The following is a 27,940-nucleotide window of genomic DNA, read 5'->3' as shown; positions in this document are numbered from 1 at the left end:
TATCGGGCTGGACTTTCCGGTTTGTACAAATCGTTCATGGCTTGGCCTCTGATTCAGGGTCGGGCTTTTCCTCCTCCTCAATAACCTCGTCTTTCATTACGCTATCGAGCGTTATCCGCTCACCCGCCGCCGCGTTCAATTGCGCAGCCATCAATGCCCGGAAACGCGAGTCTGCTCGCGACACAAGCTGGTAGTATGTTCCCGTCTCCACAATCCGGCCATCTGGTTTTTCATCAATTCAAGACGGAAAATTCTAGGGGACATGCCACACCTTCCAGTACCACTATCCGTTCAGCCCGCGCAATCGTCGACAGGCGGTGGGCAACGAATAAACACGTCGTGTTGCGATTCCGCAAAATTTTGTCAATCGCGTCGTTGACCTACGTTTATCAGATATTGGTCAAGATACGAGAAAGGGACATACCCGATGTTCTGATGTTGCGTCCAGACTGCTGGTAGCTTCGTCAAGAGCAAGCAACGCGGGCTTTTTCAGCAGAGCCCGGGCAATCGCTAGTCGTTGTCGCTGTCCACCAGAAAGGCTCAACCGGCCAACTGCAAACAAAAAATTATTCAACACATCTCCAAGGACGCATCTCCTTACTTGGCGTATCGAAGCCCTGTGGCATTCCCCACACAAACTCGCAGTTCGCGTCCCGGGCGGCCTGTTCAATCTGCTCCCGCGTCGCTTCCGTATTCCCATACGCGATGTTGGAAGCAATAGTTCCCGTGAAGAGGATCGGGTCCTGGGGCACAACGCCAATCACGCTCCGCCACGACTCGAGCGAAAATTCTCGAATATCTAACTACTGTGAGGATTGGCTGACGATCAGGCAATGAGCAAACCTTGTCCGTCAAACGTGATTTTGCCCTGAACCGGGTCGTAGTACCGCAGGAGCAGCGAGTGGATCGATGATTTGCCTCCGCCGCTCTTACCACTGAGAAACTTGTTAACAGGATATGGCCAGAACAGTCAAGGACTCACACAATGGCAACGCTTTCGCCAACCGCGACCTCGAGCTCAAAGTTCTTCAAAACCTCCACGCCCTTCCGGCTGGGGTACTCAAACTGAATGTTCTCGAACTTGAGCAAGCCGCGCCGGTCTGGAGAAATCGCCACGCCAGTGTCCGATCGGATAACGGGGTCTCGGTCTAACAGGTCGAAGATTCGTTGGCCAGAGCCAATGCCGCGCATGATGGAAGACTTTCGACGACAACGATCAGCATAAAACAGGGAGAAAAGAACAGCCTGGACATACAAAGAAGGTCCTTGAAGACAACCGTTAGTATTGCTCTGAGGAAGTAAGGGATTTACATACGACAACATGGAAAGACCTAGACAACGAGATCAGAGTCTTATAATCGTTTTAAAGCCATTCTACCATTCCCGACATATATGGTGTAAAGCAGCAAACTCGTTAAATCTCCAACGGATATTTCTCCTCGAGAAACCAGAGATCCACCTGAAACTAATTAGAGCCGCCAACGAGCAACACAGCTCTTACCATAACCCAATAGACAGAGGAAAGTGACATTCCCGCTCCAGCCAGTTCCCGCAAAGAACGCGGAGCTGGCTGTCGCCTCACGCTTTGCAAGCGAAAGGACATGCTCGATCCGGTCGTGAAACTTCAAACGTTCTTGCTCGTATGCGTTATACGCCTGGACTGTTCGCAGCGCGGAAAGCGATTCGGTGGCAACCTTGGTCATCTCGCCAACGGCTTCTTGCGTCTGGTTGGCGAGTTTCTTGAGGTATCTGCCGTATACGACCTTGAAATGCTTGTGAGAAACATAGCATGGTCGTAGAGCAAAGAAATCACTGACAGCGCCCAATGAGACAGGCGGAACGACCACCATCATAAGCATTGCTAAATTCAAGTCAGTATGGAGCAGATATGCGCGAGGTCTTATTGTACTCAGTTTCGGGGATAAGTAAAACATGGCGCCAACTTAAACAGATTCAAAATTAGTAAGACACACAGAGAGGGATGTACTTACGCCCAACGGAGGACATTACAACCGCTCGTAGTCCATCAGAGAGATTCTGGGTGACGCTGAAGTGGTGTTAGGTCGTTGTTGTTCTCGATTGCGGGTTACACACCTTTCTCCGACTATACTTGTGTCGACGCTGAGCCGGCTGAGCACATCACCCTCTCCCTTTTCCACAAATTCAACCTCCTGCTTCAAAGCGGCTGCATAAGTCCGTTCACGCAGCCGTGCGACGATTCGCTGACCAGCCATTCTCATGAGCCAAGCTCTCCCCCCATTAGCAGCAGCGCCAAGCGTAAACGCCACTAAGAGTATGGAGGATGTCTGCCAGATAGACAGGCCCAACGGAAATTGCTGTGGATAGTAAGCACAAGAGAACGACTGCTCGGAATAACACACACCGGGTTGGTGGAAGAGAAAAAGTCAATGAGCTTTCCGACAGTCATCGGCACGCTCATGAAGACGGAAGAGGAGACCACAAGGAGCCCGACAGCCATAAGCAGTGGCTTTTTCTCTGCGCGTCGTTAGACAAATTGATCAAACTTTTTTGCGCGCGCAATACCGGGTTTGGCAAGAGCAGCAATCTTGCGGAAAGACGACACGTTTCCTGACTTTGGGGAGAGGCGGGAGAGGATAGATTGGCGCGGTTTCGATTCGACAGGCGCTTCGCTGGAGTTTGTAGCGTATTTCCGGCTACGAATGGTGTCGAATAGAGGAAAATGGTGCCGGCTGAGACCAGCAGCAGCAGGCCGAGGTATTGACAATGCCCCAACCAGAAACTGGTGGCGGCAGCCAAGCACCCGACGCGTCGAGAGCCCAAGCATGGCCCCAGTCGATGCCGAGTCGGTGACGCGAGAAAGGAGCGAAGAGTGCACGTGCCAATCGGCATCGGCGACCTTCGGCAGTCGGAGCCGAGATTATAATCATTACATAAGATAACATGGCGATTGAGTGTATGTAGCCCAGATGCCTGCTATCTGGGGTTGAATGATGCTACAGATGCGTCTAGGATAATAGAGAGAAAGAGACCGTCGGAAACCCTTCCTAAGATACCCAAAAAATAATGCCACTTTTATCACTTCAACGCTCTCAAACCCTCAATGACCTCTTGAATGTCCTCGCGATTCCATTCTCCAGACCACTGTTCTTCTCTCCTCGACACGGGAGTGTTGTCCGTATAACCATACGGGTCAAACTCATCCCGCACTGAATCATCAAATGGCCGACTTGATGCTGTTGTTGTTGTCATTGCCCGCTTCCTGAAGCTGTTCCAGGTTGCATAACGAACAGACGTCGAAGAAGGATCTACATCTGCCGCAGGAGACAGAGTTGTTGGAGCGCTGCTGGAATGTCCATGGGTCCGCACTGGCGTGAGTTGGGCGGTAGGGCTATCGGGACTGATATACATGCGTGACTCGCGTCGACCGGCAGCAGTAAAGTAGACGTCTTCGGGGGGAGTTGGTCTGGGAGTGATGGGGCTGGCCATTGAGGAGCGACGGGAATGACTGGTTGTCGGTTCAGCAACAGGTGGTGTTATAAAGCCGGGTCTTGCGCCGGTTGGCGTCGTAGGAACGGTATTAGCATGCTGTGGCGCTGTTACATTGCCCAGGAACAAGCGCTGTGGCTCACTAGATGACCGAGCACGCTGCACACTGGTTGGAGAGACCCCGGTGATGCTGGGAGGTCTATTGACTTGACGTTTCAGTGCGTGATCTATCTCGGTCGCTGCTTGAAAACGCGGTGTAGCCGGAGAGGAGTCGGAAGAAGACATTCCGTCCTGAATTACCGGAGACAGCGGACTCGACATATCCTGTAGTTCCGCTGACTCTTTGCAATTGGATGTCGATGTCAGCCATTCTGCAGGCGACATAATCGGTGGCGGATCCCAAACTCCTCCAGAACGAACACTCGCGGTGTCGCTGCTGATAAATTCATCGCCCTCCTTGTCAGCAATGATGATTCGTTGCGGTCGGACTCTCATCGCCCATGAAAAATCGGCCGAAGTTCTTTGTGGTCGCCGGGTGGGTGAGTTGAGTGTTGCTTTCCGTTCGCGTGAGCAAAGTTATGAGCATTCTGGACACAGATACGCACAGCGTTCGGCATCCAAACCCATAGTCACAACTTCCAAGGGTGGTGGTCTGCGGAGTCCCTGGCCTTCGGTCTCCATATTGGAGAAAGTGCTAAGAGTCGGAGACAATAGTGGTTGTGAATCTTCCTCTTCTTCCAGTGGTCCATTTGTGTCGAATCCAGTGGTGGACCGTAAGTCTCCATCGGACGACAGAGAGTACAAAGACGGCGATGAAGGTGGGCTGACTCTATCGCGGTCACCTCGTCCGGCTCGGCGATTCGGCCGGAGAATGATATTGGTAAGTTTGCGAATGCTTGTAGTTCTCGAAGGCGAGACTGGACTGGCTAGCTCAGAGGCACGGCTAGACATCGTGAAATGAGTCGGTGGCCGTCCTCGTCAGCAGCCGTGAGCAAGCTTTAAGTTGTTGATAGATAGAATCAGGATCATGATACACCTTTGGTGGGAAGAGCAAGGAATAGAGTTTTGGGATGAACACGGAGTTACCATGATGTGTCGATCACCGAGCGGAACGCATTTTAATTTTGCTTACGTTCAGATGATAACAACATCGCGCCAAGCAGACACGAAGATTGCATGTATCGCGACTCTGAGTCATAGAGCAAACTTACCAAAATCTGCATCTTGATTTGAGTCGCCCTATGAAAGTTCACAGCATCACATCGAGTTATGTTCCTGCTTTGCGCCTGTGGTCAAATAGAACCGTTAAAAGTCTCTGTTTCCTTCCCACTTCCCGATACACTGCTGTAGGATCATGCGTTTGCAAACGGACTCAAACTGTATGCCCGAGAAGGCCGGAAGGAGAACGAACTGTCCGAAGGGCACTGGCAGTGACTGACAGGATAATGTGTTTTCTCCTAGCCAACCTATGTAACAGCCGGAGAGAATGCTCACCGACACTGCACCCAGGACGAGGTTTAAAGAGTTTCTCTAGTATATCGTTGAGCCAGCGTTCATCCTGCAAGAAAGAATGCCCACGCTGTGAGTGTCCCGAACAGACCTCAGGCTGGCGTAAACCCTGCCAACACCCGCCGCGTGAACATTGTCGGGAACATTAGCTCATTTTAGTGGCGGCCGGGGATAGATTGGACTTGTGGGCTGAACGTGGAGCATTTACAGTCTATCGGCGCTCGCCAACAGTGTTGATATTTCAAGTTCATGTCGGTTCTTTTTAGCTCCCAGTGGTCTTGGCGGCTTAAGGTAGATGGGTTGTTGTTGTTGCAAAGTAGCATCTTCGTCAAGAAAGCTACCGGGTATTGTGAACAAATGGCGCGAGCGGTCAGGAATGTTGATCGGGTTCATGTGGCTCTCCTCTGGACGAAGTCGGAATCCGTATGCATGACTGGCAAAGCGGGCAAGAGTTTGTTCTCCCTTCGGTAGATTCTTGTGAACCGGTGCCAGTGCATGGAGAAGGCTCAGACGAGTCAATTTCGCGCTTCGAAAAATGGAAGAGCTTAGAGCTGCATGTGCTGACATAAATACCCTGCCTCGTGATCACGTGCACACGGTCAACACGCCCCCCCTCATTCACCACCACGAACCGACCCTGACCATGTCTCGCCGCATCGCAGACATCAGCCTGAGGCATCTTCCCGAGCTCTCAGACGCGTCGTTCGAGATACCTACGTTTCCTGACGGGTCAGATTCGTTCTCATTCCAGCTACCCAGTTCCACCTCGAGGAACGACGGCGATGATGACCTTCTGCGTACGACCGCAGACTTCTCCTCAATTCTAGCGTCTCCCCCGCCAAAGGAGCCAACAATTGCCCACGGCTCGACTGCGAGGAGTAACGATACCAAGTCACTATTGCCGACGACAAAAGCCAATGCCACCGGTCTGGCATTCCTTCGCCCAGCACGTTACACCTCTCCGCCTCAGCGACTGGATGACGAGAATATCCATGTCACCTTAAGTGGTCGAGGAAAGAGCAACATGGAGTTAGACATCTCGGTGTGTATCTTTCCTATGCTGCTTCGCGGATCTGACCGCTCGCAGAAACCTATTCTTCCACCACCTTCGCCGCCGAAAGCGACTTCCAGAAAGGTGCGTAAACCACCAGCTTGGCGGAACTCTAACTTAAACCCAGGCTCAGTTGCAACGCCCAAGGACCAGCCTTATTCCCTCAATAAACAAGTTCAAATCTTCTAAACTTACTCCGCCGTCGAAACTTTCTGCTCCTGAAGAAGCTACCGATACCCTCGAAGCGCCGACGACGGATGTGGGTTTGACACAATTGGATGCATCCGAGCATGAGTTAGCCTATGAGGCGGTTGATGGGGAAGACGAAGAAAGTGAAGCCAAGTGAGTTTTTCTCGTTTGAGTTTGCATGAATTGACTAATTACCAGATCATCACCCTCCCCTACGACACCGGCGATTGGCGTTGTAGAAGACGCATCGCTCGAAGCTGAGGACGCCATTGTCGTTGATGCAATTCCCCAAACGCTTTCTTCGCCTGAATTATCTGAGGAAAACCACGACTCAGTTGCCTCTCGCGACGAACAACCCACCGAAAAGATGAATGGAAATAGGAGGGATGATGAATTAGAGCAAAGTGAAGGGGAAGGTTTGCAACGCGGTCACGTGAGGTTTGCGTTGGACGACTCTTCCGACTGCGAGGTTTTACCCAATGCTGTCACTGCCGAGGACCATCCCGAGACTCTGGACACGTGTTCCGATCCCAGCAGCAGTGACATGGTATCGGAGTCGTTTTCACCTATGAACGACCCGGAGGTGGATGGGCTGAGCGAGGCAGATACTCCCATGGAAAATCTTGATCAAGGTGCTGCTCCTCAAACGACGTCGGTGAGTCTCCGATTCGCTCTTGCTCTTTCAGTTGTCTGACCCAGTAATGTAGGGTAACAGCAATTCTGTGTCGACAAAAGCAAGGCCCCCACGACCCATGAAGAATAGTGTGGCGGCACGTGCTCGAGAAGCAGCAATAGCTTCTCGAGCCCATCCCGCAAAGCCTCAGCTTACGCATGCGCGGTCTGTGTCAGCGTCTGCCTCCAGCAGCAAACCTACTTCAAGAAATAACGCCCGTTCTGCTCGCGATCATCTTCGGAATGCGTCGGATTCATCAACTCGCAAACAAGCAACGTCCAAACAAAATCCCGTGCGAGCTCACGTGAAAACAACAAGTGATCCCCGACCACGCAAAATAGAGTCGAAGCCGGTTCCCCTCCCGCCTTTACCATCCACGATCGTGGTCGCGGCTGTCACGGCGCCTCTGGTTCCATCGGAGGCAGGAGGGTCCCAGACGACATCAAATGATTCAGCCATTTCTTCGTTTCCCCTTTCATTTCCCGAGGTGGACGGTACCTCTGGTGTGCAAACAACAACACCGATACGGGAACGCGACGGAAGACGTGATCCTCCACTTACACTGGAAGAGCTTTCTCCACGAAAACGTGTGCTGGATGTCCCAAATTTTCTGCAGGAGGATCATGACGATGAAGAAATGGAGATGGACAGTCAGCCACCTGCTGGTGTTATTCCTGAGGTCAAACTTACTGCTCGATCATCGTTGAAACGAACGCGTCCACCGTCTTCTCTATCAACCACAACGACAGATCTAGGGAAGGCACGAGGAGAGAAACGGAGTCGGGTTGTGCTTTCGAGACCCGCCAGGCTCGATGGAACTGGATCATTGAGGGGAACACGACCACGAGCTGTCGCATCTTCATCAAAAGGGAAACGAGTTGTTTCTGCGCCAGTTCGCGCGTTGGCTTCTTCCACTGCTCCAATTTCAGCGGCTGAAAGAGAACGACAACGCCAACGGACACGATCGGTGCTTGCTTCCGCTGCCCAGCGTGAGCGAGAACAAGCGGAGGAGAAGAGGGCCTCCACCTCCAGCCAATCACGCCCAAGGATGGCAAGTATTGGCTCCAAAAGTGTAAGTGACTGGCATTTTTCTGTTGATCTCGGTTTCTGATAATTTTTTCAGATTACCCATCACCCTCTTCCACAGGCGTCGACATCAAAACCGTACACGATCCCCGATTTTGCGGCTATACACGCGACGTTTGCCGCTCAATCCGCTCTTCGTCGGTCACAAGCGCAGCCACAACATACACATGGCCAGGCGCCAATGCTGAGCACGACGCTGAGGGCACAAGAACGAGCCGCATTTGATGCTGGTGTTCGCGCGCGAGAAGCGCAACGCGAGACTGAAAAGGAGAGTGAGAGGATTGAGCGGGAGGAGAGGGAGCTGGAGGAGGAAAGGGAGGCGAGGAAACGGGCAGTAGTCAAGGCCCATCAGGTGCCTGAATGGTACAAGGAGATGCCGAAGAAGGGAAAGGACAAAGAGGCGGAGAAATACTAAAACGGCGTACCGAACTTTGAAAGGAGATCAAGGACCCACTATAATGTACGATACTATGTATATTCCAGTCTTCTTGCTACTTTACTAATCCTTATAGCGTTTTCTGCGCAAGATTCAGATTTGAGTGTGGCCCAGACGGCAAGATTTTGTTACTATGTAGTCATAGCTCTGATTGGTCGAGAGAGGCCTTGAGTTTGGAGCTGCTCACGTGATGATTTTCTCTTTCATTCAGACCCTCACCCCGTCCAAATTTCTTGCTACCACTGGGAACGGGCACGCGAGACGTAAACAAAGCAGTCTTGTGGGCAAAAAGAAGCAAGACCAACATGCGCTACGCCTTGAGTTTGCTTGCTTTCGTCAATGCGAAAGGCGGTCCCCTCCAATTTCAACGACACATCGATTTTAGGGTCTACGCAGCGCGCGACATTGCGCATGGTGAAGAGTTGACGCTGTCCTATTTCAACGTCTGGGACACCACAGCAAACCGCTAGGAGACTGGCTTTGTCTGCGCATGTGACGCGTGTCTTGACCCCGACTCCGACTGTCGCCGCGCCAAAATCCGCTCGTTCGTTCCGTCTGTCCAGATGTGGGCCGTCAACCGGTCGCTACCCGACGACTAGCTCATCAACAAGGGTCTCGAACAAATGGCGCTCATCGAACAAGAGAAGCTCGAGGGCGAGTCGCATTACCATGCCGCGATTAACGCCATCATGGAGGCGTACGCAAATGTCTGTGGGCGGCAACTCTTCAGAGTCTGGATGTGATGATTGCCCTCAAGTCGCATAACCGTCACCCGTTGTGGCGCAAGCACGTTGACTGGAACTCAGAGCTCAAGCGGCTCATGGACAATCAGTAGGTTTTCTTACTGGTAAGAAAAAATTGATAATTTGTACAACGCTGAAATGGTACTAGTAGTGACAAGCAGTCAAGTACGACCGGTGTAGGCGTGCTTCGTGGCGAGCTCCTTCGAGCCCTTCCGGTAGGAAATGGTGATGTGGTCTGGCTCGGTATCGACTGAGCCCCCAGTATGTGCCCCGCGACTGTACGGTGGGGTTAGTAGCTTTGGACAAGCGATGTAGAAAAACTGCTCGCCGAATGCGGGCCTTGTCTGCACTCGAGATAGTGGGGTCTGTCTTGTTTGCTTGCCAGTGCTCCTGGACCTTGGTCTCGTGGAAAGTGGCAGGGTCGACACCACCGTAGTCTGCCGCGGTCTCGCCAGCGATGTCGTCCTTCGCGGCTTGCGACCATACGATTGGGATATTGCCAGAGGACATTGGTGCGGAGTGGTTAATGCGTGAGCTTGATCATGGTGTGTACTTTATAGCATTGAGATGGTCTAGTGGGAACAATTACCATGACGTTCAGCATTTTGAGTTCTGAATGATACTTGCAAATGGAAGAGGAAGAACTGTAGACCGGAGGTGGACTATATCCTATCATTGACCGGCTCCGGAATTTAATGATAGGAAATAGTCCACCTCCGGAGTGGGCCATACTATTCTGAGTAGTGTTCTCTTGAAAACAATTGAGCTTCGAGTGCCATGAATTGCGCATGGTTCAAGTAAGAGTCATCCGGCACTAATACGGCCCGGGCGCTTATTTTGCTCGCTGCTTTGCTTTCTCCGCTCAGCCTCCATTCTACCCGCCATTTTTGCCCTGCGACGAAATTTCTCATGCACAGCCAGACTTCGAATGGCCTCCACCCACTATAACCCACAGCTCGGTGCAACGCTGAAAAATGAACGCTACACAGTGTTAAGGAAGTTGGGGGAGGGAATCACGGCGGTCAGTTGGCTGGTGCGCGACTCCACCGCAACTGGGAGGTGTGTGGCTGTCGTCTTCATCAGCTTGTTCACTATTCAAGCATCTTTATCAGCACCAACAAGTACTTTGCCGCCAAAATTCTCAGTGCTGAAGCTACTGCTGAGCCCAACGGGCCAGCACGCGAACGCGAGTTCCTGCAATCCATAACCGACTATGCTGACAAAGTGGACGATGACGAGGGACTTGACTATTTGCCTGCACTCTACGACAGCTTCAACGAAGGACCCCACCTCTGCCTCGTTTTGTCGCTCTACAGCACTTCTGTCTCTGCCCTGCGACGATCCTCCCCCCACCAAATCTCTCCCTGTCTATATGGTTCGGAGTATCATCCACATGACCCTCCAGGCCCTTCGTGTGCTGCATGACCTCAAGATCGTCCACACCGATGTCAAACTTGACAATATCCTCTTCACCAACGAGCGCTTCTCGCTTGACGCCAACCTCGACAAGTATCTCCAGCAATACCCTGCGCAACTCAGCAGTCCTGAGCCACAGCCTATTCCTCACAGTTGGACACACGACACGTCTGCATTTGAAGCTGAGAAGATGACCGTCTCGCTCATCGATTACGGCCACGGTGCGCTTGCACTTGAATGCTATATCCGTCTGATGCCAGATTCCCAGCCGAATGGTCAGAAGGCACGCCTTTTGGTCAGGGTTTCTGCCCACTCTCTCTCCGCCCGCCAGAAGTTTTGCTTTCGTCTGGGTTTGGAACCGCGATTGATATATGGTCTGTTGGATGTCTGGTAGGATACTTCTCGAGACACTTGCTTGTCTAATATTTTATCAGACATTCGAGCTCCTGGTTGGGCGGTGGCTCTTCCATCCAGAAGATGGCGAAGACGATTGGACAATAGAAGAAGACCATCTCGCCAAGATGCAAGAGCTGACTGGCCAGCGCTTCTCCGCTGACGTCCTTGCGCGGGCCAAAAAAGGAGCAGAGTACTTCGATTCGCAAGGCAAATTCATCCGTCTTTATCTAACATCAAGTGCTGACATTACTCGATAGGCAGCCTCGTCCGTATTCCGGAGCTGATACCGGTGTCGATTGAGCAGGCGATGCAGAACTACAACATTCCGGGTTTGGCGGAGGAGGATATCAAGGAGAGCGCGGACTTCATCCGCGCGTGTTTGCAGTTGGACCATACGAAGAGACCGACTGCGGGGGGAACTTCTGAAGCACAGTTTTGCTATGAAGGCGTGGAATAGTTGAAATGTTGACCTGTGGACCGATGGTGTTGATTATCTAAGGTGATCATGAAATATCTTGCTTTTACTCCTTCATTGGCCCTCACGGCTTCATTTCTCCGAAGGCATCGAGCTAAACTTGAATATTTTCTTAAAAGCAATGCCCCACAGTGAATTTCTATATTGGTTCAGCATCATCAGCTAGATTCACAGCGAGGCTGAGTAAACAAGCTGCACAAGTCACTCGGGTTGCCAACGGGTTGGCGGGAGCACTTTTCTTGACATCAAAGGCCTTTGACAGATATTGATGATATACCGCTAACTTGGTTCTAACTACTCGGACGCGGATGTGAAGGGCAACTCCGAGTCCAAGAACGAGATTATCAATAGTTGGAGCAGTAATTGGGACGACTTAGAGATTGATAAGAATAGACGGCTTTGACGGCCAAACAGTGAACATTGGAAGACAGAAGATGTCAGAATCGGGAAAGATCAACCATACATCAAACGTGTTACGGCATCTGTACTTGAATCTTATAAAGTCTGCCGGCGACTTTCTCATTACTTATTCCCCCCTCTCCTTCCTTCCCTTCTTTCTTTGTGCTGCCGTTTGCGGTCCTTTCCTCTGCCAGACAGAGTCCCCACGATCTTTTTTTGCGCCCACCGTATAGAACCCTCAATCTTTAGAAAAGATGCTGACGACCTCTCTTTTCACACTCATCGCCGCTGGTGTGTCTCTTGCTGCCCCCATCCGTCGGGATGTTGCCCTCGATGCCGCCGCTACGGCCGAGGCCCAACAACGCGACAATGGCGCGACCCGTGCTTTCACTGCGACAACAATCACCACCTCCGATGGTCGTTGCCTTTCCGTCAACCCCTTCTCTGGCGATTTCCGCTCCAATCTCACCCCTGTCACCGCGGTGGCTTGCAATGGCTCGAAGAACCAGACCTGGGATGTCATCACCAAGGGCAAACACAACAACGTCGCCGGCCAGGCCCTTATTGTCAGCAGCCTTACCAATGCTTGCCTCAACTTCGATGCCCGCAGAGCTGCCGGAAACCAAGTCCTCCTCTTCAGGTGAGTTTTCGTGACTTAATATCAAGAAGTTCAATGATATTGACGCGTTCGACTAGCTGCGGTGGACGTGCCGATGGAGGAGGAGAGGTCACTAACTCCCAACTCTTCGCTTTCAACGGCGGTGCTGGTCCCCTGGCCCTCGTACCCCAAAACGGAAACAACAAGGTCTGCTTGACCGTCAAGGGAAACAACGTCGACCAAACTGCCTGCAACGGTGCTGGATCCGCTTCCGGTCTCGAGGTTGGTCTTTTGTCACGTGATATTCTCTTGACTTAATACTTGGACAAGCTTTTCACTTTCGGTGGCAAGCCTGCTGGCAATGGCAACAACGCTGGTAATGGCAACAACGCTGGTAATGCGGACAACGCCAACACCGGGAAAGCGACCAACACCGTCACTACTCCCAACGTCCAACCCACCAAAGGCACTCAAACCACCACTGGTCCCATCAAGGTTTCCGGTGCCAAGGGTGCGTCATATTCATTGGATCTTCCCATCCCATCCACTCAACTTGCGTTTCTGTTTTCAGGTATTCTTGAGCCTTCTGCTGTCGCTCAAAGCCAGGCCCGTGACGATACCGCCAAGCGCGCTGCTACTGGTGTCCAGATTAAAGACTCTACCGGGAAGTGTCTGAGCGTCGACATCACCAAAGGCGACTTCCGCGAGAACCTGATCCCTATCGACATGGCCGACTGTGATGGCTCTGAGGGCCAGAAGTGGGACTTCATCACCTCCGGAAAGCACAACAACAACAAGGACAGCACCCTGATCGTCTCCTCCCTCATGAACGGATGCCTTAACTTCGATGACCGTCGCGCTGCTGGTGACCAAGTCATCATGTTCTCTTGCGGTGGCCGTGCCGATGGTGAAGGTCAGACAACCGACAGCCAACTGTTCCCCTTCACCGCCAACACCGACCTCACCAAGCCCTATGTTCTCTCCCCCAAGAACTCGAGGAACGGCCGCTGCCTCGTCAACGGTGGAAAGGGACGTCTTGACAATGCTGCTTGCGATGCCACTAAGCCCGCTGCCAACCAACAATTCACCATTGTCGGTGCAGGTGCAGGTGCAGGTGCTGCCACCACCAAGGCTGCTCAGACGACTAAAGCTCCGGAGAACACCAAGGCTGCTACTACCACTCCCCCTCCGGCGCAAACCACTAAGGGTACACAAACCACCACTGGTCCTATCAAGGTTTCTGGTGCTAAGGGTTCGTGTCTCATAATGTTGTTTAAACAAACTCACACTGACCCTCCATAGGCATCCTCGAGCCCTCTGCTGTTGCTCAAAGCCAAGCCCGTGACGATACCGCTAAGCGTGCTGCTACCCGAGTCCAAATCAAAAACTCTGCTGGCAAATGTCTGGGTGTCGACATCACCAAGGGCGATTTCCGCGAGAACCTGATTCCCATCGACATCGCTGACTGCGATGGCTCTGAGGGCCAGAAATGGGACTTCATCACTGCCGGAAAGCACAACAACAACAAGGACAGCACCCTGATCGTCTCCTCCCTCATGAACGGGTGCCTCAACTTCGACGACCGTCGCGCCGCTGGTGACCAAGTCATCATGTTCTCGTGTGGTGGTCGTGCCGATGGTGAAGGCCAAACCACCGACAGCCAGCTGTTCCCCTTCACCGCCAACACTGATCTCACAAAGCCTTACGTTCTCTCTCCCAAGAACTCTAAGAATGGCCGCTGCCTCGTCGATGGTGGCAAAGGCAGGCTCGACAACGAGGCTTGCAACGCCGCCAAGCCCTCTGCTGCTGAGGTTTGTTTTCAGTTTCTGTTCGCGTCATTTGGTCTGACCGTGGCAATTCTAGCAATACACCATCGTTGCATGATTTGGCCCAGGATAGGCTTAATTTTCTCTTTTTTTTTGGGTGTAAATAGTTACTTACGACTGGGAATGGCGCCTGCGCTGAAATCGATTCAAAAAGAAAGAAAAGAAACTTCCAGTGCGATGATTTGCCCAACCTGAGCCAGAAGTCGCAGATTCTGAGTAACAGAGAAGCAGAGTTGGTGTGTGTAAGTATGGACGAGTACATACTTCCGAGTTTTAACCTCGGCATCATTCAATCGGAAGACACGTGAAAGTGGGAGCCGGACCGAAAGCTGTGTCGCCTATTTTGGAAGTGTGCCTGCGACGAAGCTTCTTTTTTCTCTTTTTCTTCTGTACCATACCGCACCCGTTTTTTCGACCTGGCTCTCATTCCATGCTGTAGCCTCGAGACCACTCCTACCCCTTCATTCCATGTATCACAACAACTCTATCCGCATCCTTACTGGTGGGTCGGCCTTGTGGGGCCCCTGACATTGTGTGGGCTTGAGACTGACTCCAACAACAGGGAACAGTCACCCCGAGCTCGCCCAGGCTGTGGCCGAGCGGTGAGATAGCGCTTTCATCGTCTTTTCTCCTCAGTCGATGGACCTAGCGTTTAAGGCTTAATGTCCCCCTCGTTCCCTGCACGGTCAAAAAGTTCTCCAATGGCGAGATCAACGTCAAAATCTCCGAATCAGTCCGCGACGAGGATGTGTTCATTCTCCAGTCTGGCTGCGGCGACGCCAACGACAACCTGATGGAGCTCCTTATTCTCATTTCCGCCTGCAAGACTGCTTCAGCCCGACGAATCACGGCGGTCATTCCATCTTTCCCATACGCTCGTATGGACAAGAAGGACCAAAGCCGTGCGCCAATCACTGCGAAGCTTGTCGCCAACATGCTCGTCGTTGCCGGCTGCGACCATGTCATCACAATGGACCTCCACGCCAGTCAGATCCAAGGCTTCTTCGACATTCCCGTGGACAATCTTTGGTCTGAGCCACTCATGCTGACTTATATCAAGCGTCGCATTGCTGGCTGGAAGAACAGCATCATTGTCAGTCCCGATGCAGGCGGAGCCAAACGGTATGTGGCTTTATAAACGTGCCATCGTAAAAATGAACACTCCCTTTCACAGAGTGACAGCAATCGCCGACAAGCTGAACGTCGAGTTCGCACTCATTCACCGGAAGCGCGACACGAAGCACCATAACGAGCCGGAACGAATGGAATTGCTGGTCGGTGACGTGAAAGACAAGGCACGGCGTTCATTTCAGCTCCATGCATCCTTTAATTTGCCTTTGCAGGTGGCGATTCTCGTGGACGACATGATTGACACTGGCCAGACGCTGGCGATGGCCGCGAAAGCGCTCCAAGAAAAGGGTGCCAAGGCAATCCATGTCCTCATTTCGCATGGTGCGTCCCTGCTTTCCGTGTATGAAATTCTAGAATTAACGTTACTGCAGGGTTGCTCTCTGAGGCGAGTTTGGCTCTGGTTGAGCAACTCCCCATCGCCGAGCTTGTGGTACGTCTATTCTTTTTTTTTTGTTCGAGCAGTCGAGCTGATGATATTTGCAGGTAACCAACACAATCCCACAAACCAATAACCGTGCATTGTGCTCGAAGCTGATGACGATAGACGTGAGCCCGACGATTGCGGAGAGTATTCGGCGGACCCACAATGGAGAGAGCATCAGTTTGCTGTTTAATGAGCGGCAGGAGACTGGCTCTTTTTCGGTGATTTAGAGTAGACATGGACCTTGATACCTAGACTGAAAGCACAAAAATGTACGAGGAAAATCTAGCAATTCAACAAGCATATCATCCGGTTCAGATTGAAAGCTATTTCCGCGAAGTGTTTCTGTTTCAGAGGTTGGTTGTGCATTATTTTATCACGGTGGTACACGAATTGTGATGTTCTCGACGACATACTCTGAATCGGCATATCCAAGCAGCTGCGGCATATAAGAACTGTTTAAGCCTTTCACCTTCATGATCTGGGCTGAATTGTAGTTCGCCAGACCACGGCCGACCTCTATTACATCCGCGTCGGTATACTCTTCGCTTTTTGCGACCATAACTACATCTGCAAGACTTGCTGAAGAGACTGAGCGCGACAGCGGCTCAAGTGACGCGACGGAAGAGGTCATAGAAGATGCGGCTAGAATAGAAGGCGAGGCTGGCCGCGTTTCGCCAGCGAGGGTAGAAGGGATACGGGCGGCAACAGATCCTGGACTTGTGTTTTTGCGGATGACGATTCGCACTGCTTGGCCGGAGGCAAACGCGCCGATGACGCCAAAGACACCGACTGCGAGTAATCTGCCACCGGATTCGCGGCGGGAAAGGACGTTATGGGCGCCGGAATCGATGATAACGCTTCCTGCGGGGAATAAAGTGTGGCTTGTCCACGCTTTCAAGTCTCGCATTGGCAAGAGAGAGGCGGTAAACACGGTGTGAGGCGGTCGGATGTGGACAATTTCTGGCTCGTCTGCAGGCTCAAGTGTTGGACTTGTCCTTCCGGATCCGGGTAGTGAGTCGGATGCAGGGGTACCAGGGTTCGAGGAGGACGCCTTTTGTGCATGATGGTATTCGATAATGGGCAGGATGCTCTCTGGTCTTTTGCTTGAGCAAATAATGGTCGTGACGCCAGCGCCAGTCGCGATTTCTGCTGCAATAAGTTTCGTTTCCATTCCACCAGTTCCGAGACTCGATCCAAGGGTACTTGTGCTCACTGTACGTGAGATTAGCCCGATAAATCATTGGAGAGTGTCTGACCTTGAGAACGAATAGCGGCGATTGAGGTGACAACCTCTATATGTTGGGCATGCGGGTCTTTTCGAGGGTTCGATGTGTACAATCCGTCAACATCCGTCAAGAGAAACAGGTAATCCGCATGTAGCATCGAAGAAGTAACCGCAGAAAGAGTGTCGTTGTCGCCAAATTTTATTTCCTGAATCTCTTAGTCTAGACGAGGCGAACTCTGAATCTCCTTACGCTAACGGACACGGTGTCGTTTTCGTTGACGATTGGGACAACCCCCATTGACAGCAGCTCTTTGAAGGTGTTTACAGCATTTAGATAGCGCGTGCGCTGGAAACAAGTGAGCTTTGGAGACAGAATAGGGGGAAGCCGAGCACATCTGCAATATCTCCTCTTGTGAGCAACACCTGAGCGATTGGCTGGTCGAACTGGCTGAAGAGGTTGTCCCAGAGACCGATAAGTCTACCCTGACCAACGGCAGCCAATGCCTGTAACAAAACGTGTTAGACACGTTGTTCATCGTCGACAGACAACTCGCACCTGTTTGCCCGCTAAACTCTTCGGTCTGCTCGCCAGATTCATGCGCTTTAGACCAACGGCAATAGCGCCGGAGCTGACGAGTACGACTTTATGTCCATGCGCTCTAAGTAGAACCACTGTCTCCACGAGGCTGGAAAGCAGCGACAAGAGCGTTTGATGCGTCTTCTCATGAACGATGGAGGAAGAGCCTGCATAGCACCGTCAATCCTAGCTCCCGCGACTCCAGTAAGCCTAACCTAACCTAGCTTAATGACGATGGTGCATGGATGTCGGGCGCGTGCCATGGTGAACCGAGTCAAGATGCAAATATTTCGGAGTGAGACTCGCCGAGTTTGTTCGCCGTTGATCCCTTACTCGACACTGTGCCGAATAGTCTCCCCCAGGTTTTTGGACTCAATGCTGGATCGTACAAAAATTGGTTGTACGCGTTGTGCTTCGTATGACGCGCCTCCGAATCCATATCACATTGTCGAATGATCGCAACCGCAACTTGACCTCTAACCATGAGGGTCCTCCCACTCTTTCTCCCCGTTCTCTCCCTTTCGCTCTCTTCAGCGTCTCCAACTGGAGAGCAGGTCGTTCTGGGCCTCGACCGCGCCCGTTTATCGTCCCATAACGCAGCCAGCACAGTCAACACACTGCTCAACGACGCTACCAAGGCCATTCTCCGCGGCAAGAAGAACTTACAGAAGTGGATTCACGATGGCAGAGAGTATATCAAGCAGAACGAGCTCTTATGTGCGTAGTCCTCTCCTTATCTCCACGAGACGGAACTTAAATTCGCCTTTCCAGACGAGCTTGTTTCGCACCCTGTGTTCGAGGAGCACCAATTGAGGGTCACGAAGCCAACCGCCCTTTGCGACCCCAGCGTGAACCAAATCTCCGGCTACCTTGATATCGCTGAAGACAAGCATTTGTTCTTCTGGTTCTTCGAGTCACGTAACTCTCCCTCTACGGATCCTCTCGTTCTCTGGCTCAATGGCGGACCCGGCTGCTCCAGCTCAACTGGCTTGTTATTCGAGTTAGGGCCATGCTCTATTGCTGACGACGGCAAGAACACGACTTTCAACCCTCACAGCTGGAATTCCAATGCCAACATGATTGTGAGTTCTAAATGCAGCCTCTTCTGGTTATTTGACAACGCGTTCAGTTCCTCGACCAACCTGTTAACGTCGGATTCTCGTATGCTGAGGACGGCACGACTGTCAACAACAGCCCTCTTGCTGGGAAAGATGTCTACGCATTCCTTGAGCTATTCCTCCAGCGATTCCCCGAGTACTCCAAGCAACCCTTCCATATCAGTGGCGAGAGCTATGCAGGAACTTACGCAAGTTTTTCGTCTTTCTCTCAAATACTCTATTAATGTGTATTCCAGATTCCCAATATTGCCAGCGTTATCTGGCAAGCCAACCTCCAACTTGCAGCAGCCCCGAACCCAAGTCTCAAGAAGATCAACCTCGAGTCGCTGCTAATCGGCAATGGACAAACCGATCCTTATACTCAGATGGGCACCGTGGCTGAGTATGCCTGTTCCGGGCCTTTCCCCGTCTATGATGACCCCGAAGGACCCCAGTGCACAGCTCTACGAAGCAAAGTTCCAACTTGCCAACGGATGCTTCAGTCGTGCTACAAGTACAACAACAAATTTACTTGTGTTCCTGCGATGCTTTACTGCAACTCCCAGTTGTATGGCCCGATCATGCAAACGGGCGTCAACGTCTATGACGTGCGCAAGAAATGCGACCGCTCCAAGGACGGCGACCTCTGTTACCGGGAGCTCAACTGGATTGAATCATGGATGAACGAGCCAGCCAACAAAGTCGCGCTTGGCGTCGACCCGAGCCGCAACTTTGCCTCTTGCAACATGGAAATCAACCAAGCCTTCCTGTTCCAGGGCGATGGCGGACACAACAGCGCGGAGCTCCTGACGGACCTCGTCAACGGTGGCGTCAGGCTGCTTATATATGCGGGCAACGCGGACATGATGTGCAACTACCTCGGAAACGAGCGCTGGCTGGAGGTGTTCGACTCGAAGTTCCAGAGCGAGTACAAGGCGGCGAAGCCTATACCATGGATAACCCACTCTACGGGCCAGCTTGCGGGCTCGGTCCGGTCGGCCGGCGGCAAGGGGATCACCGCCGGAAACGTCACTTTCGTCACTGTGTTCGATGCAGGGTATGTCTTGACTCTAACTTCGAGTCTAAACCTAACCATTCCCCAGACATATGGTTCCGTTTGACCAGCCCGAGGCTGCGCTTGACCTCTTCAGCCGCTGGATCTCCAATTCCCCCTTGTCATAGAGTAACTCACACATAGCATATGATATCTTATTGCAATATCTTGTAGTGACATCTGTGTGTGTCTGAACTGAATCTTGAGTGGCAGCAGCTTTGGGCAACACTCGGCCGGCCACCGCGCATGGCTACCGACGATGTCGGGAACTTAATGCGTGATTTCCCTTCTGGAGGATATTTCACTTCGGCTGATGCAATTTAAGAGTACTACATTCTCGTCAAATATCCTTCACCATCGTGACAAAACTGTAAAGTAGTTAGCATGAATAACGAGACACGATTGCCTGAAAACTCACTTTCGAGAAAACAGCATCCAGACACAGCTCTAACTCCGACGCCTGCTTGTGCGCCTCGCGTTCCCGCGTCAACGTCGTCGCCCAACAAGAAGGTGATACAGGAACAACTGCAGGTCAATCAGATAGTAGAACTCGCATCATCAAGGCGTCAACTTACGCGTTGTGGTCTTTCTCGACTCGCAGGCGCAGACACTTCGTCCGCAAATAGGTCTGAATCAAGGTAAACAAGTGCAGCATTAAGACAGACACGGAAAACTTACCTTGGACAATGGTGCCGACTATTCCGCGCCAAAACGCGCAAACTCAATAGTCGATTGAAATCCACAACTGGAAAGTGGTTGGGATTGAATAACCAGACATGGCCCGAAAACTCACCTTCGAGACATTGACGCCTGCGTCTCAACCACAGGCAACTCGTTCCCATCGCTGGCGTGTCGAAAATCAAACTAGCAAACAGTCAGCATTCGCAACAAGTAGTGACAGGCTCCAGACTCACATCGCTGTTCGCTGCTGTCAAGTCCTCTCGTCCGTGGTTTACAGCAAGCGAGCTTAATGGTGAATAGGTCTGAAACGAAGTTAATAAGTGTAATAGCAAGACAGGAACCAAAAAACTTACCTGGTATCGCGGCGCCAACCATTTCAGAACCCGTTCCCAAACAATCCCAATATTGTCTTGCGCGTTGAGCAGTAGCTCGCGCCCCTTATCTGTCAAGTTCTTTAGATTGCAGACTCAGATAGCGAATAACTCACTCACTCCTGTGATGTGATGCGGCCTGACGGCGGATCTTTCGCGTGCTCCTCGCCGCGTTTTCAATCGATGTTGGTGTTGGCGGCGCAACTCTGAGCTTGATGCGCTTGCTCGCGTTCGCAACCAACGGAGGCCGCCAGAGGAAGAGAGTCGTGTCCGGGAGCTCGTGAAGTTCAAGTCCGTGGCAGAAAAATGCAAATTGGGCATGTAGGTAACGGATTTTGAGCCAGAGGTGGGACGAAGTCAGGGCGGAAGACCGAATTGGCATCCCAGAAGGCTGCCAAAACCTGTCGTTGTTTGCGTGTGGGGGCGTGTGGGGCAGGGGTGTGTCGATTGGGTGGAAATGACAAGAGCTGGGACTTGTTAGAGAAGTTTGGGCATACAATCAACAAGACACGCACCTTTTTGTCAAGCTCTCCCACCTGAACGACTCCAACAACCACCCTTCGCTTGGTCTCGTCGCGGGTGTTGACCCCCGGTCGCCAGGTATTCTAGCGTTGACGGTTCAATAGGCTTGTTGGCAGCGTAAACGAACAACACACCTTATAAACGCCCACTCCCTGGAACATGGTCATGGCTGAGCCTTACGCGGGCATCGAACTTGAGGTTGGTGAAGGATGTAGGCCGAGCTGAAACATGGTAAGTAAGCGTTGAAATGGGGCCAGAAGACTGACTGTGGCTGGTCGTGGTCAACAGACAAGTCACGATTCGTGTGACGGCACGCGATAATCTTGACTTCAGCCTTGTCGGCACTCTCAATCTCCCGCCTCAAGGCTGCATCCGGCAAACGAACAAGCACTCGGGCGCTCTCTCTCAAGGCTCGGGCGCTCTCGGGCCTTGTCTCACACAGTCTACGGCTACAACGACATCAAGACCATTTCACCCAAAGACGACTTCAAACAGGTGAGTTATAGGCAGAGCTCAGCAGACCAATCCACTCACTTATCCCCTGTTCCAACAGCCCTTTTCAATCTCATCCAGTCCCGGCAACGGCTGCTAAGGCAGCTCCCGGAACCATTCGGCGGCACTAAGCGCGCTACAACAAGAGGCTCAAAGCAGGCGAGTCAAGCAGGTCAATACGCTACTCCGAGTCGGCCCGCAACTGCAGAGTCACATGCAAGTGGGAGCAGAAAAGAAACGCCGACAACCAACCAACTCCAACCACTGTCTGCGCGGCGTTGACTCTGACGACGACGACGGCCTTCTTGAACATGAGCGCAAGAATGCAGTACGACCCACAACTCACCTGAGAACAACTTCACCCGCTCTTTGCGAAACCCAATGACCACCTCAACCGTTATCACCGCCAACAACGACGAGCACCACATCTGTTGTCGGGGATGAGAAGAATACGCCAACTCCCAAACGACTACCCCGCCACAATCCATTGTGTGGAGGACTTGCGAGCAAGGTCAGTCCAGCTGTCAATGTGGATAACGACCACTCACCAGTCGTGAAGGTTGCGGACAACGACGTCAACATCCTTGCCAACAATGATGGCACTGTCGATTCTGCATCCCCCGCCATTGTATCCAACGTTCACGAACACCACCACTATAATCAAGTTAGCGCGAGAAATATCGGCGAATAACGGCAAGACATACTGCCAAAGTCAAGGCCTTCAGTCAGACACAGCGACGAGCTCGTTAGGGCTGACAACGACCTCAATCGAAATGGCCCCGATCTTGACAATGACGACGGACGCGTTGGGAACGGGCGAGTGGTGGCTCGATGGTGGAGACGATGAAGAATGGCGGTTGACCTTGCTACTTCCAACCGATGGCCTTGCAACGACCACGTTTCGGCAAGTACGCAAACTGGAGAATTCAGCACAGAGATAGCAACGGCAACATCGGCACTCACCTATAACTGCTCGCGATACACACTGCCGACCTCGAAACATGCTGTCGGCTTCTAAATCCCGAGCGGGGCAGAACCCTTCTCCCCCCATGGCAACTCGGCGCAAACTGGACAAGTCAGCGCGGAGACAGCGACGGCAATGCCAACACTCACCAGTAACTCGGCACACAAGAGGCTTCAGACTTGAAAGTTTCTGGATTCTAAGCGCGTAACTGATCAGCAAGACGAGGAGAGGATGCAAGCCGGAGCGGAAACTCACCTGCCGACAAGCACAAAGATTGCCTCCGTCCACGACGACCAAGACGGCTCAAGGCCATAGACGACAACGACGGCGACCCTATGGTCGATTCAAGCTACCACGTTTCCAACATCGGCGACGAGCGGGTGAAGTACGCAGAGAAGTGGGAGAGAGGAAGGGGGAATGATGAAAGAGGCGATTGGGGGCTGGGCTTTATACCCAGTACCCGTCGGCGCTCGGCGAAAGCGGCTTACGATATGTTAGGGGATCGCTCGCCGGAAAGACGCACTGCTGACAGGTGTGCCTAGCGATCTCGCCATTGCCGTTAAAGCGTGGATTTGGTTTGGAGAGCATTGCAGTCGAAGTGGGCAGACAGCATGTATATAAATAGTTGAATATGATGTTATTGCATGTTCAGACATGTTTTAGCATCAGGTTCCACGCTCTCAGAGGCTAAAGTATAAGAAAGTAGATTTAGAGGTTAGAAGAAAAATACGACATACCAAGACGACGGAGCGCCCAAGTTGCAAGCGAATGACACAAGGGATGATGGTGCCGTCACTCCTGGGCGTTTCATGGCGGAATCCCGCGAGTTCCGCCACTGAGAACGGGGGAATTCTGCAGGATGAATGAAATTAAAGTGGACTAGACCGCTCTGTGGAAGATCGGAGGACGCTAGCTCGCTGGTATATGCCACCACGTGCGCTGATTGAAATCTGAAAGCAATCGGACAGCTCCCTGGCACAGAACCCCAGGAATTAGACCGACAACATACCTGCAGAATATCATATATTTGCGGCTCTCCTTGGGCGGGGGGGAAGGGTGGTTTCGCCGGAGCGATTACGTAAGCACGTGATCCTCAAATTTCAGCCAAATCGGAGCACCTTTAGCTATAGAACGCGGGCCACATCTAAAATTTCCATTTTTGGTCGCCAGCGGTAGCGTGCGATAAGGTCACGTGACCGCTCGGCGGAGCCCATTTTTGAGACTTGCACTTGTTTTTTTTTTCTTTTTTTAGTGTAAGACAAGTATAATTGTCTTATGGCATGGAACATAATAAGAAAAAGAATTTGTGTCATAAGACTTAGAATTAGAAGTCTTGTGGAAAATTTTAAATAGATTCTTGGACTTACGTAAATCTAAGATGTCATTAATGTCAGGATCACGTGATTACCGGCTTGGAGACTTAAGCAGTCCTTAAACTGTTTCTAGAAAATTACTTCATGCTATATTGCTACATTCCCTGCTTGTGAGCTGGTTCTGTTTTCTATTTCTCTACCTACTTAAAGTGTTTTGGGTGTCTATATAAGGAGTGGAGACTTGCAATAGTTTCACTAATTTTTATTTACATTTATATATATATATAAAATACTATTATATATATTCTGTGATATCCAACAGAATGTCTGTGTGGACAAAGTGTTAAGAAACATATGTACATACTTAGTATATTACTTCACATTCATAAGAAAAGTTACACCTTTTGGATTTCTAAGCACTTTTTGAATAAATACATGATTTTGGAAGCACTGATATATACGGTGTTCAAATTGTTCCTCTATATGAAAGCCTCTGCAGTTTCTCAGCTATCAGAGATGATACCTTAAGAAATAGTCCACTAGGAGATGTATGAGAGCAGGTATACTAGGAATTCAGAAACGTGAGAACTGACATTAGCATAGCCACCAATGTCAGATCAAGAACAATTTGACAGAATGTGTCAAAGCTTGTGTGGGGCACAGAGCACCAATGCCTGGGAGTATAGCCATAAAACTTTTAGGATATGTTACACCATGGTCTGGGAGCTGTATGACCAAGCAACAAAAGTAAACATCAAGGAACTGGCAAGATATTCAAAATATATTTTTCAAAACATTTCTACAGGCATTCTCAATGAGGACAAGCAGCCTATCCAAGAAAATGGAATGAGAGAAAGTGGTGCATATACTCTATCATCTGACAGTTGCCTGATAGGATCTGACCTGGAAATTCTCAGTGATAAGGATATTGATGTTAAGTATATAGGAAATTAATACTTTTACTTAATTCCTGGATAATGAGAGGTAGGAAGGGTCATGGATAAGGACCTGATATGTACTGTCATGGTTCTGGATTGTTCACTAATCAAAGCACAATTCTGCTGTTGAAAGTGGCAGAGTGAAATGCAACATCTAAACAGATTGAGGATTAGGTCTAGCCCCGGAGTAGATTGGAGACCATGAATGGATATATATATGCTTACGTAATCTGTATCCGTGTATAAATTTAGAGTAATGGGCAGAATATCAGAGGCAAAAATGGCAGAAAACCCAAAATTTGTGGTATAGAAAATTCAAGCTATACATTGCAGGGAGATGTGTCATTGGTGGACTGAGATAATTATGTAATATAACAGTCTGGAGGTTCCAAGCCAATTGGTGCATTTATAAGGCGACAGACATCAAAGTACTGCGCGAATTTCCTTTTTGGTCAAGTGGTGTCGGGTCACGTGACCTCATGTTTAACAACAACTTTTCGCATGAAAGTGCAGGAAAAATGATGGAGGCATGTGCCGTATTAGAAACAAACAAACTTGGATAAAGAGTCAAACCAGCAAAATTTATCGTCTGGGGGGAGAGTTTGAAAAAAGTGAAAAGACAGAGGGAAACACCAGCGCTGCAGTATAACCACTGTTCCATTGTTCCATTGCGTCTTATTCTCCACAGTATCCTATCAGGCGCATGCCCCGTCGGCAAAATGACTAATTCAAGTTCGCCGCTCCGAATTTGCATTTATGCGCGGGCTTGGCTCGCCGCAGCCTATTCTCATTCGCAGCGCCCAAACGTACACGACCCGCCGGAGTCGGATCTCCGCTCATAGTTGAGTATCACAACGGCATTTGCTTGCCGATATCAAATTTGATGATTTGGTGCCGGAGCTTGGGAAAGCTCCCCAAGAGCAGCCAAAAGGGACTGGCTTGTGTACTGGCCAATGAAGCTTTTTGTTGTTTCAAGTCCTGCATTCACTGCAAAAAATTTGTGTCAAGACAGTACTTATTGATGTTGATTGATGTGTGACACACTTGCGTTTCTCCGTCATGTTGACGACATGAACTAGCTCACCGTCTTTACGCGACCTTACGACAACGCTTGGCAAGCTCTCCGTGCATACTTGCAAGCCTCTCTCTTTACTTGCTGCAGAGGCCAGCATCTGCCTTTTGCTTCGACAAAGCTTTAACACGCAAGCCAGCCACAGGCCGACTGAAGTTCAACTATGTGTCCCACAACTTTCCGCTGAACTCTGTCAACGACGCCGCTTACGACTTACGCGCGATGTAACATCAAGTCACACTGTCGCCTCTTTTTTCTCTCTCGACCACCACTCGAGTCCGTATTTGCCCATTTCCACCCAGCGACACCTCATTCAGGCTTCCTCTGGCGAAGCCTACACTACTGTGAGTTAGTTTCTGCTCCTCCTGCTCTCAGGGCCTTCCTCATCATCATCCTTGTAGCGCCGTTCGGGCAAGTCCTGGTGTCTCGACGCGCTTGCAGACCAGTTTCTGGCCAAAGCAACTGGTTGTGAGTTCGTTTTTCGCTTTGTCAAACGCGGCTTGTGCTCATGGTCCTTGCAGCGCCAGGTATCATGACACCCACCAAGTGCCTCGACGCGCCGTTCATCCAATACTGCCGGTCCAGTGACTTGGCAGTTGTATTGCAGCCTAAACGACTTGCCGCTACCTCCCCAAGGGTCACGAAGTCGCTACTCGAGTCTTCACCACCTCCAATCCCGCCCTCTCGGAAAGCGCCTCCAACAGGCCTCGCCAGCAACAACCGCGCGAGCGTCCAGCCTTTCCCGAGTGCTGACAGTGGGCTCGCTGCAGTCGTTGAAGACTTCGCGCTCCGCTGGTGACGTGTTCGCTCGCATGTCGCCCTGGTCGTAAGTAGCATATTTCAGAGTATAAACAACAACTCACAACTTACAGCTTAGATTCATCACGTCAATGCCAAGCTTCGGGTCACTCTCGTTTGCCTCTCGTTCACACGGCATGGTCTTTGGCTGCGCCATACCCATACCCTTCACTCCCGCCGCCATATTCTTTCACCCCCCGCCATCTCGACACTAGCAAGAACCGCGCGATGCTCATCCAGTCAACCGTCCCCATGCCTTTGCCAACTCCCCCGGCCCCTTTCTGGCTCCCCGGCCACATTTGCTGCTGCCCGCTTATGCCTGATACCTGCGACGAGCGCATGATGGCCATTCACCCCCGACCGCCGACACGCGCCATCATACTTCTCGGGCGGCCACGGCCAGCGTCCGAGCCCAACTTGGGCATTGCGCGACTCTTCTTCAAATGCTGGCCCGCTCACCATCTCGCATCAAGGCTGTCTTGTCGGCTATTTTCGCTCGCATTGCATTTGCCTTGTGTCACCTGCAGTGGCCCGGACACCATCATCTCCGCTAACCAACTTTGGCGCATGGTGTTGCCGCTTTCCCCATTCCTTCCTTCCGCTCCCACTAGTCGCCGAAGGTCATCAAGCATTCGCAAACCACTTGGCCGTGGTGAACCCATTGCACTTCGCCAACGGTCCGGCCTGTCTCTCGCCGCGGCCGTCTATCCCGGCGGTCCACCTTTCTCGAATATTGCGCATGTTGTATCGCACCGCCGCCGCCCTGGGAAATCCAGCTGCTGAGGTAAGACTCGAGTTTTACATTATGTTCGTGCCCTTGCTGATTCCTCTTGGCCTTGCCGTCAAGTCTACGTTGCGTTGTGACGCCGAATCAGCGCTGTTCGACTGTGCGTGAGGCTGGAGCACTCATGTGGGACACAAGCACCAATCGCGAATCTGCGTCACTTGCCAGAGTTGCCAACACTTTCCCTCCGACAACGCCACCCGCCATCCCGATTGTGCTTGCTTAGCCAAGT

At 51.4% G+C, this 27,940-nt stretch overlaps 7 protein-coding genes across 7 annotated transcripts; 3 read left to right on the top strand and 4 right to left on the bottom strand.

The window, feature by feature from the left end:
- Positions 1-34: 34 nt before the first annotated feature.
- Positions 35-2,806, bottom strand: MIND_01401900 (ATP-binding cassette transporter; the record flags this gene model as incomplete). Its single annotated transcript, XM_037370422.1, has 15 exons — positions 35-222; positions 272-380; positions 425-552; positions 602-799; positions 844-935; positions 983-1,200; positions 1,256-1,265; positions 1,316-1,331; positions 1,379-1,459; positions 1,502-1,763; positions 1,818-1,942; positions 1,992-2,047; positions 2,095-2,336; positions 2,384-2,496; positions 2,545-2,806. 15 exons carry the CDS (start codon positions 2,804-2,806, stop codon positions 35-37), a joined length of 2,100 nt encoding a protein of 699 aa, XP_037213423.1.
- A 251-nt stretch (positions 2,807-3,057) lies between these two features.
- MIND_01401800 (uncharacterized protein) lies at positions 3,058-4,419 on the bottom strand (the record flags this gene model as incomplete). The annotated part of the gene is made up of 2 exons (XM_037370421.1): positions 3,058-4,022; positions 4,074-4,419. The coding sequence occupies 2 exons, from the start codon at positions 4,417-4,419 to the stop codon at positions 3,058-3,060; spliced, it is 1,311 nt and encodes a 436-aa protein (XP_037213422.1).
- Positions 4,420-5,590: 1,171 nt separating this feature from the next.
- On the top strand, positions 5,591-8,391 carry MIND_01401700 (uncharacterized protein; the record flags this gene model as incomplete). The annotated part of the gene is made up of 6 exons (XM_037370420.1): positions 5,591-6,019; positions 6,065-6,112; positions 6,162-6,370; positions 6,416-6,872; positions 6,925-7,962; positions 8,014-8,391. The coding sequence occupies exons 1-6, from the start codon at positions 5,621-5,623 to the stop codon at positions 8,389-8,391; spliced, it is 2,529 nt and encodes an 842-aa protein (XP_037213421.1). The 5' UTR covers positions 5,591-5,620.
- Positions 8,392-14,733: 6,342 nt separating this feature from the next.
- On the top strand, positions 14,734-16,047 carry MIND_01401500 (Ribose-phosphate pyrophosphokinase; the record flags this gene model as incomplete). Its single annotated transcript, XM_037370419.1, has 6 exons — positions 14,734-14,767; positions 14,828-14,867; positions 14,923-15,387; positions 15,440-15,717; positions 15,768-15,826; positions 15,880-16,047. 6 exons carry the CDS (start codon positions 14,734-14,736, stop codon positions 16,045-16,047), a joined length of 1,044 nt encoding a protein of 347 aa, XP_037213420.1.
- A 146-nt stretch (positions 16,048-16,193) lies between these two features.
- MIND_01401400 (PUA domain-containing protein) lies at positions 16,194-17,885 on the bottom strand (the record flags this gene model as incomplete). The annotated part of the gene is made up of 6 exons (XM_037370418.1): positions 16,194-17,032; positions 17,077-17,251; positions 17,296-17,391; positions 17,439-17,549; positions 17,602-17,789; positions 17,843-17,885. The coding sequence occupies 6 exons, from the start codon at positions 17,883-17,885 to the stop codon at positions 16,194-16,196; spliced, it is 1,452 nt and encodes a 483-aa protein (XP_037213419.1).
- A 219-nt stretch (positions 17,886-18,104) lies between these two features.
- On the top strand, positions 18,105-19,901 carry MIND_01401300 (Carboxypeptidase; the record flags this gene model as incomplete). The annotated part of the gene is made up of 5 exons (XM_037370417.1): positions 18,105-18,339; positions 18,394-18,704; positions 18,752-18,928; positions 18,977-19,776; positions 19,823-19,901. The coding sequence occupies 5 exons, from the start codon at positions 18,105-18,107 to the stop codon at positions 19,899-19,901; spliced, it is 1,602 nt and encodes a 533-aa protein (XP_037213418.1).
- A 2,328-nt stretch (positions 19,902-22,229) lies between these two features.
- MIND_01401100 (uncharacterized protein) lies at positions 22,230-22,890 on the bottom strand (the record flags this gene model as incomplete). Its single annotated transcript, XM_037370416.1, has 5 exons — positions 22,230-22,338; positions 22,388-22,493; positions 22,544-22,591; positions 22,643-22,756; positions 22,803-22,890. The coding sequence occupies 5 exons, from the start codon at positions 22,888-22,890 to the stop codon at positions 22,230-22,232; spliced, it is 465 nt and encodes a 154-aa protein (XP_037213417.1).
- Between the last annotated feature and the right edge of the window lie 5,050 nt (positions 22,891-27,940).

This window comes from Mycena indigotica (assembly GCF_014461135.1).
Source record: "Mycena indigotica strain 171206Taipei chromosome Unknown Mind.scaff0017, whole genome shotgun sequence".
NCBI classification, from domain to species: Eukaryota; Fungi; Basidiomycota; class Agaricomycetes; order Agaricales; family Mycenaceae; genus Mycena; species Mycena indigotica.
Note: the sequence above shows the minus strand (reverse complement) of the source record. Positions and strands in the feature narration are given on the sequence as shown.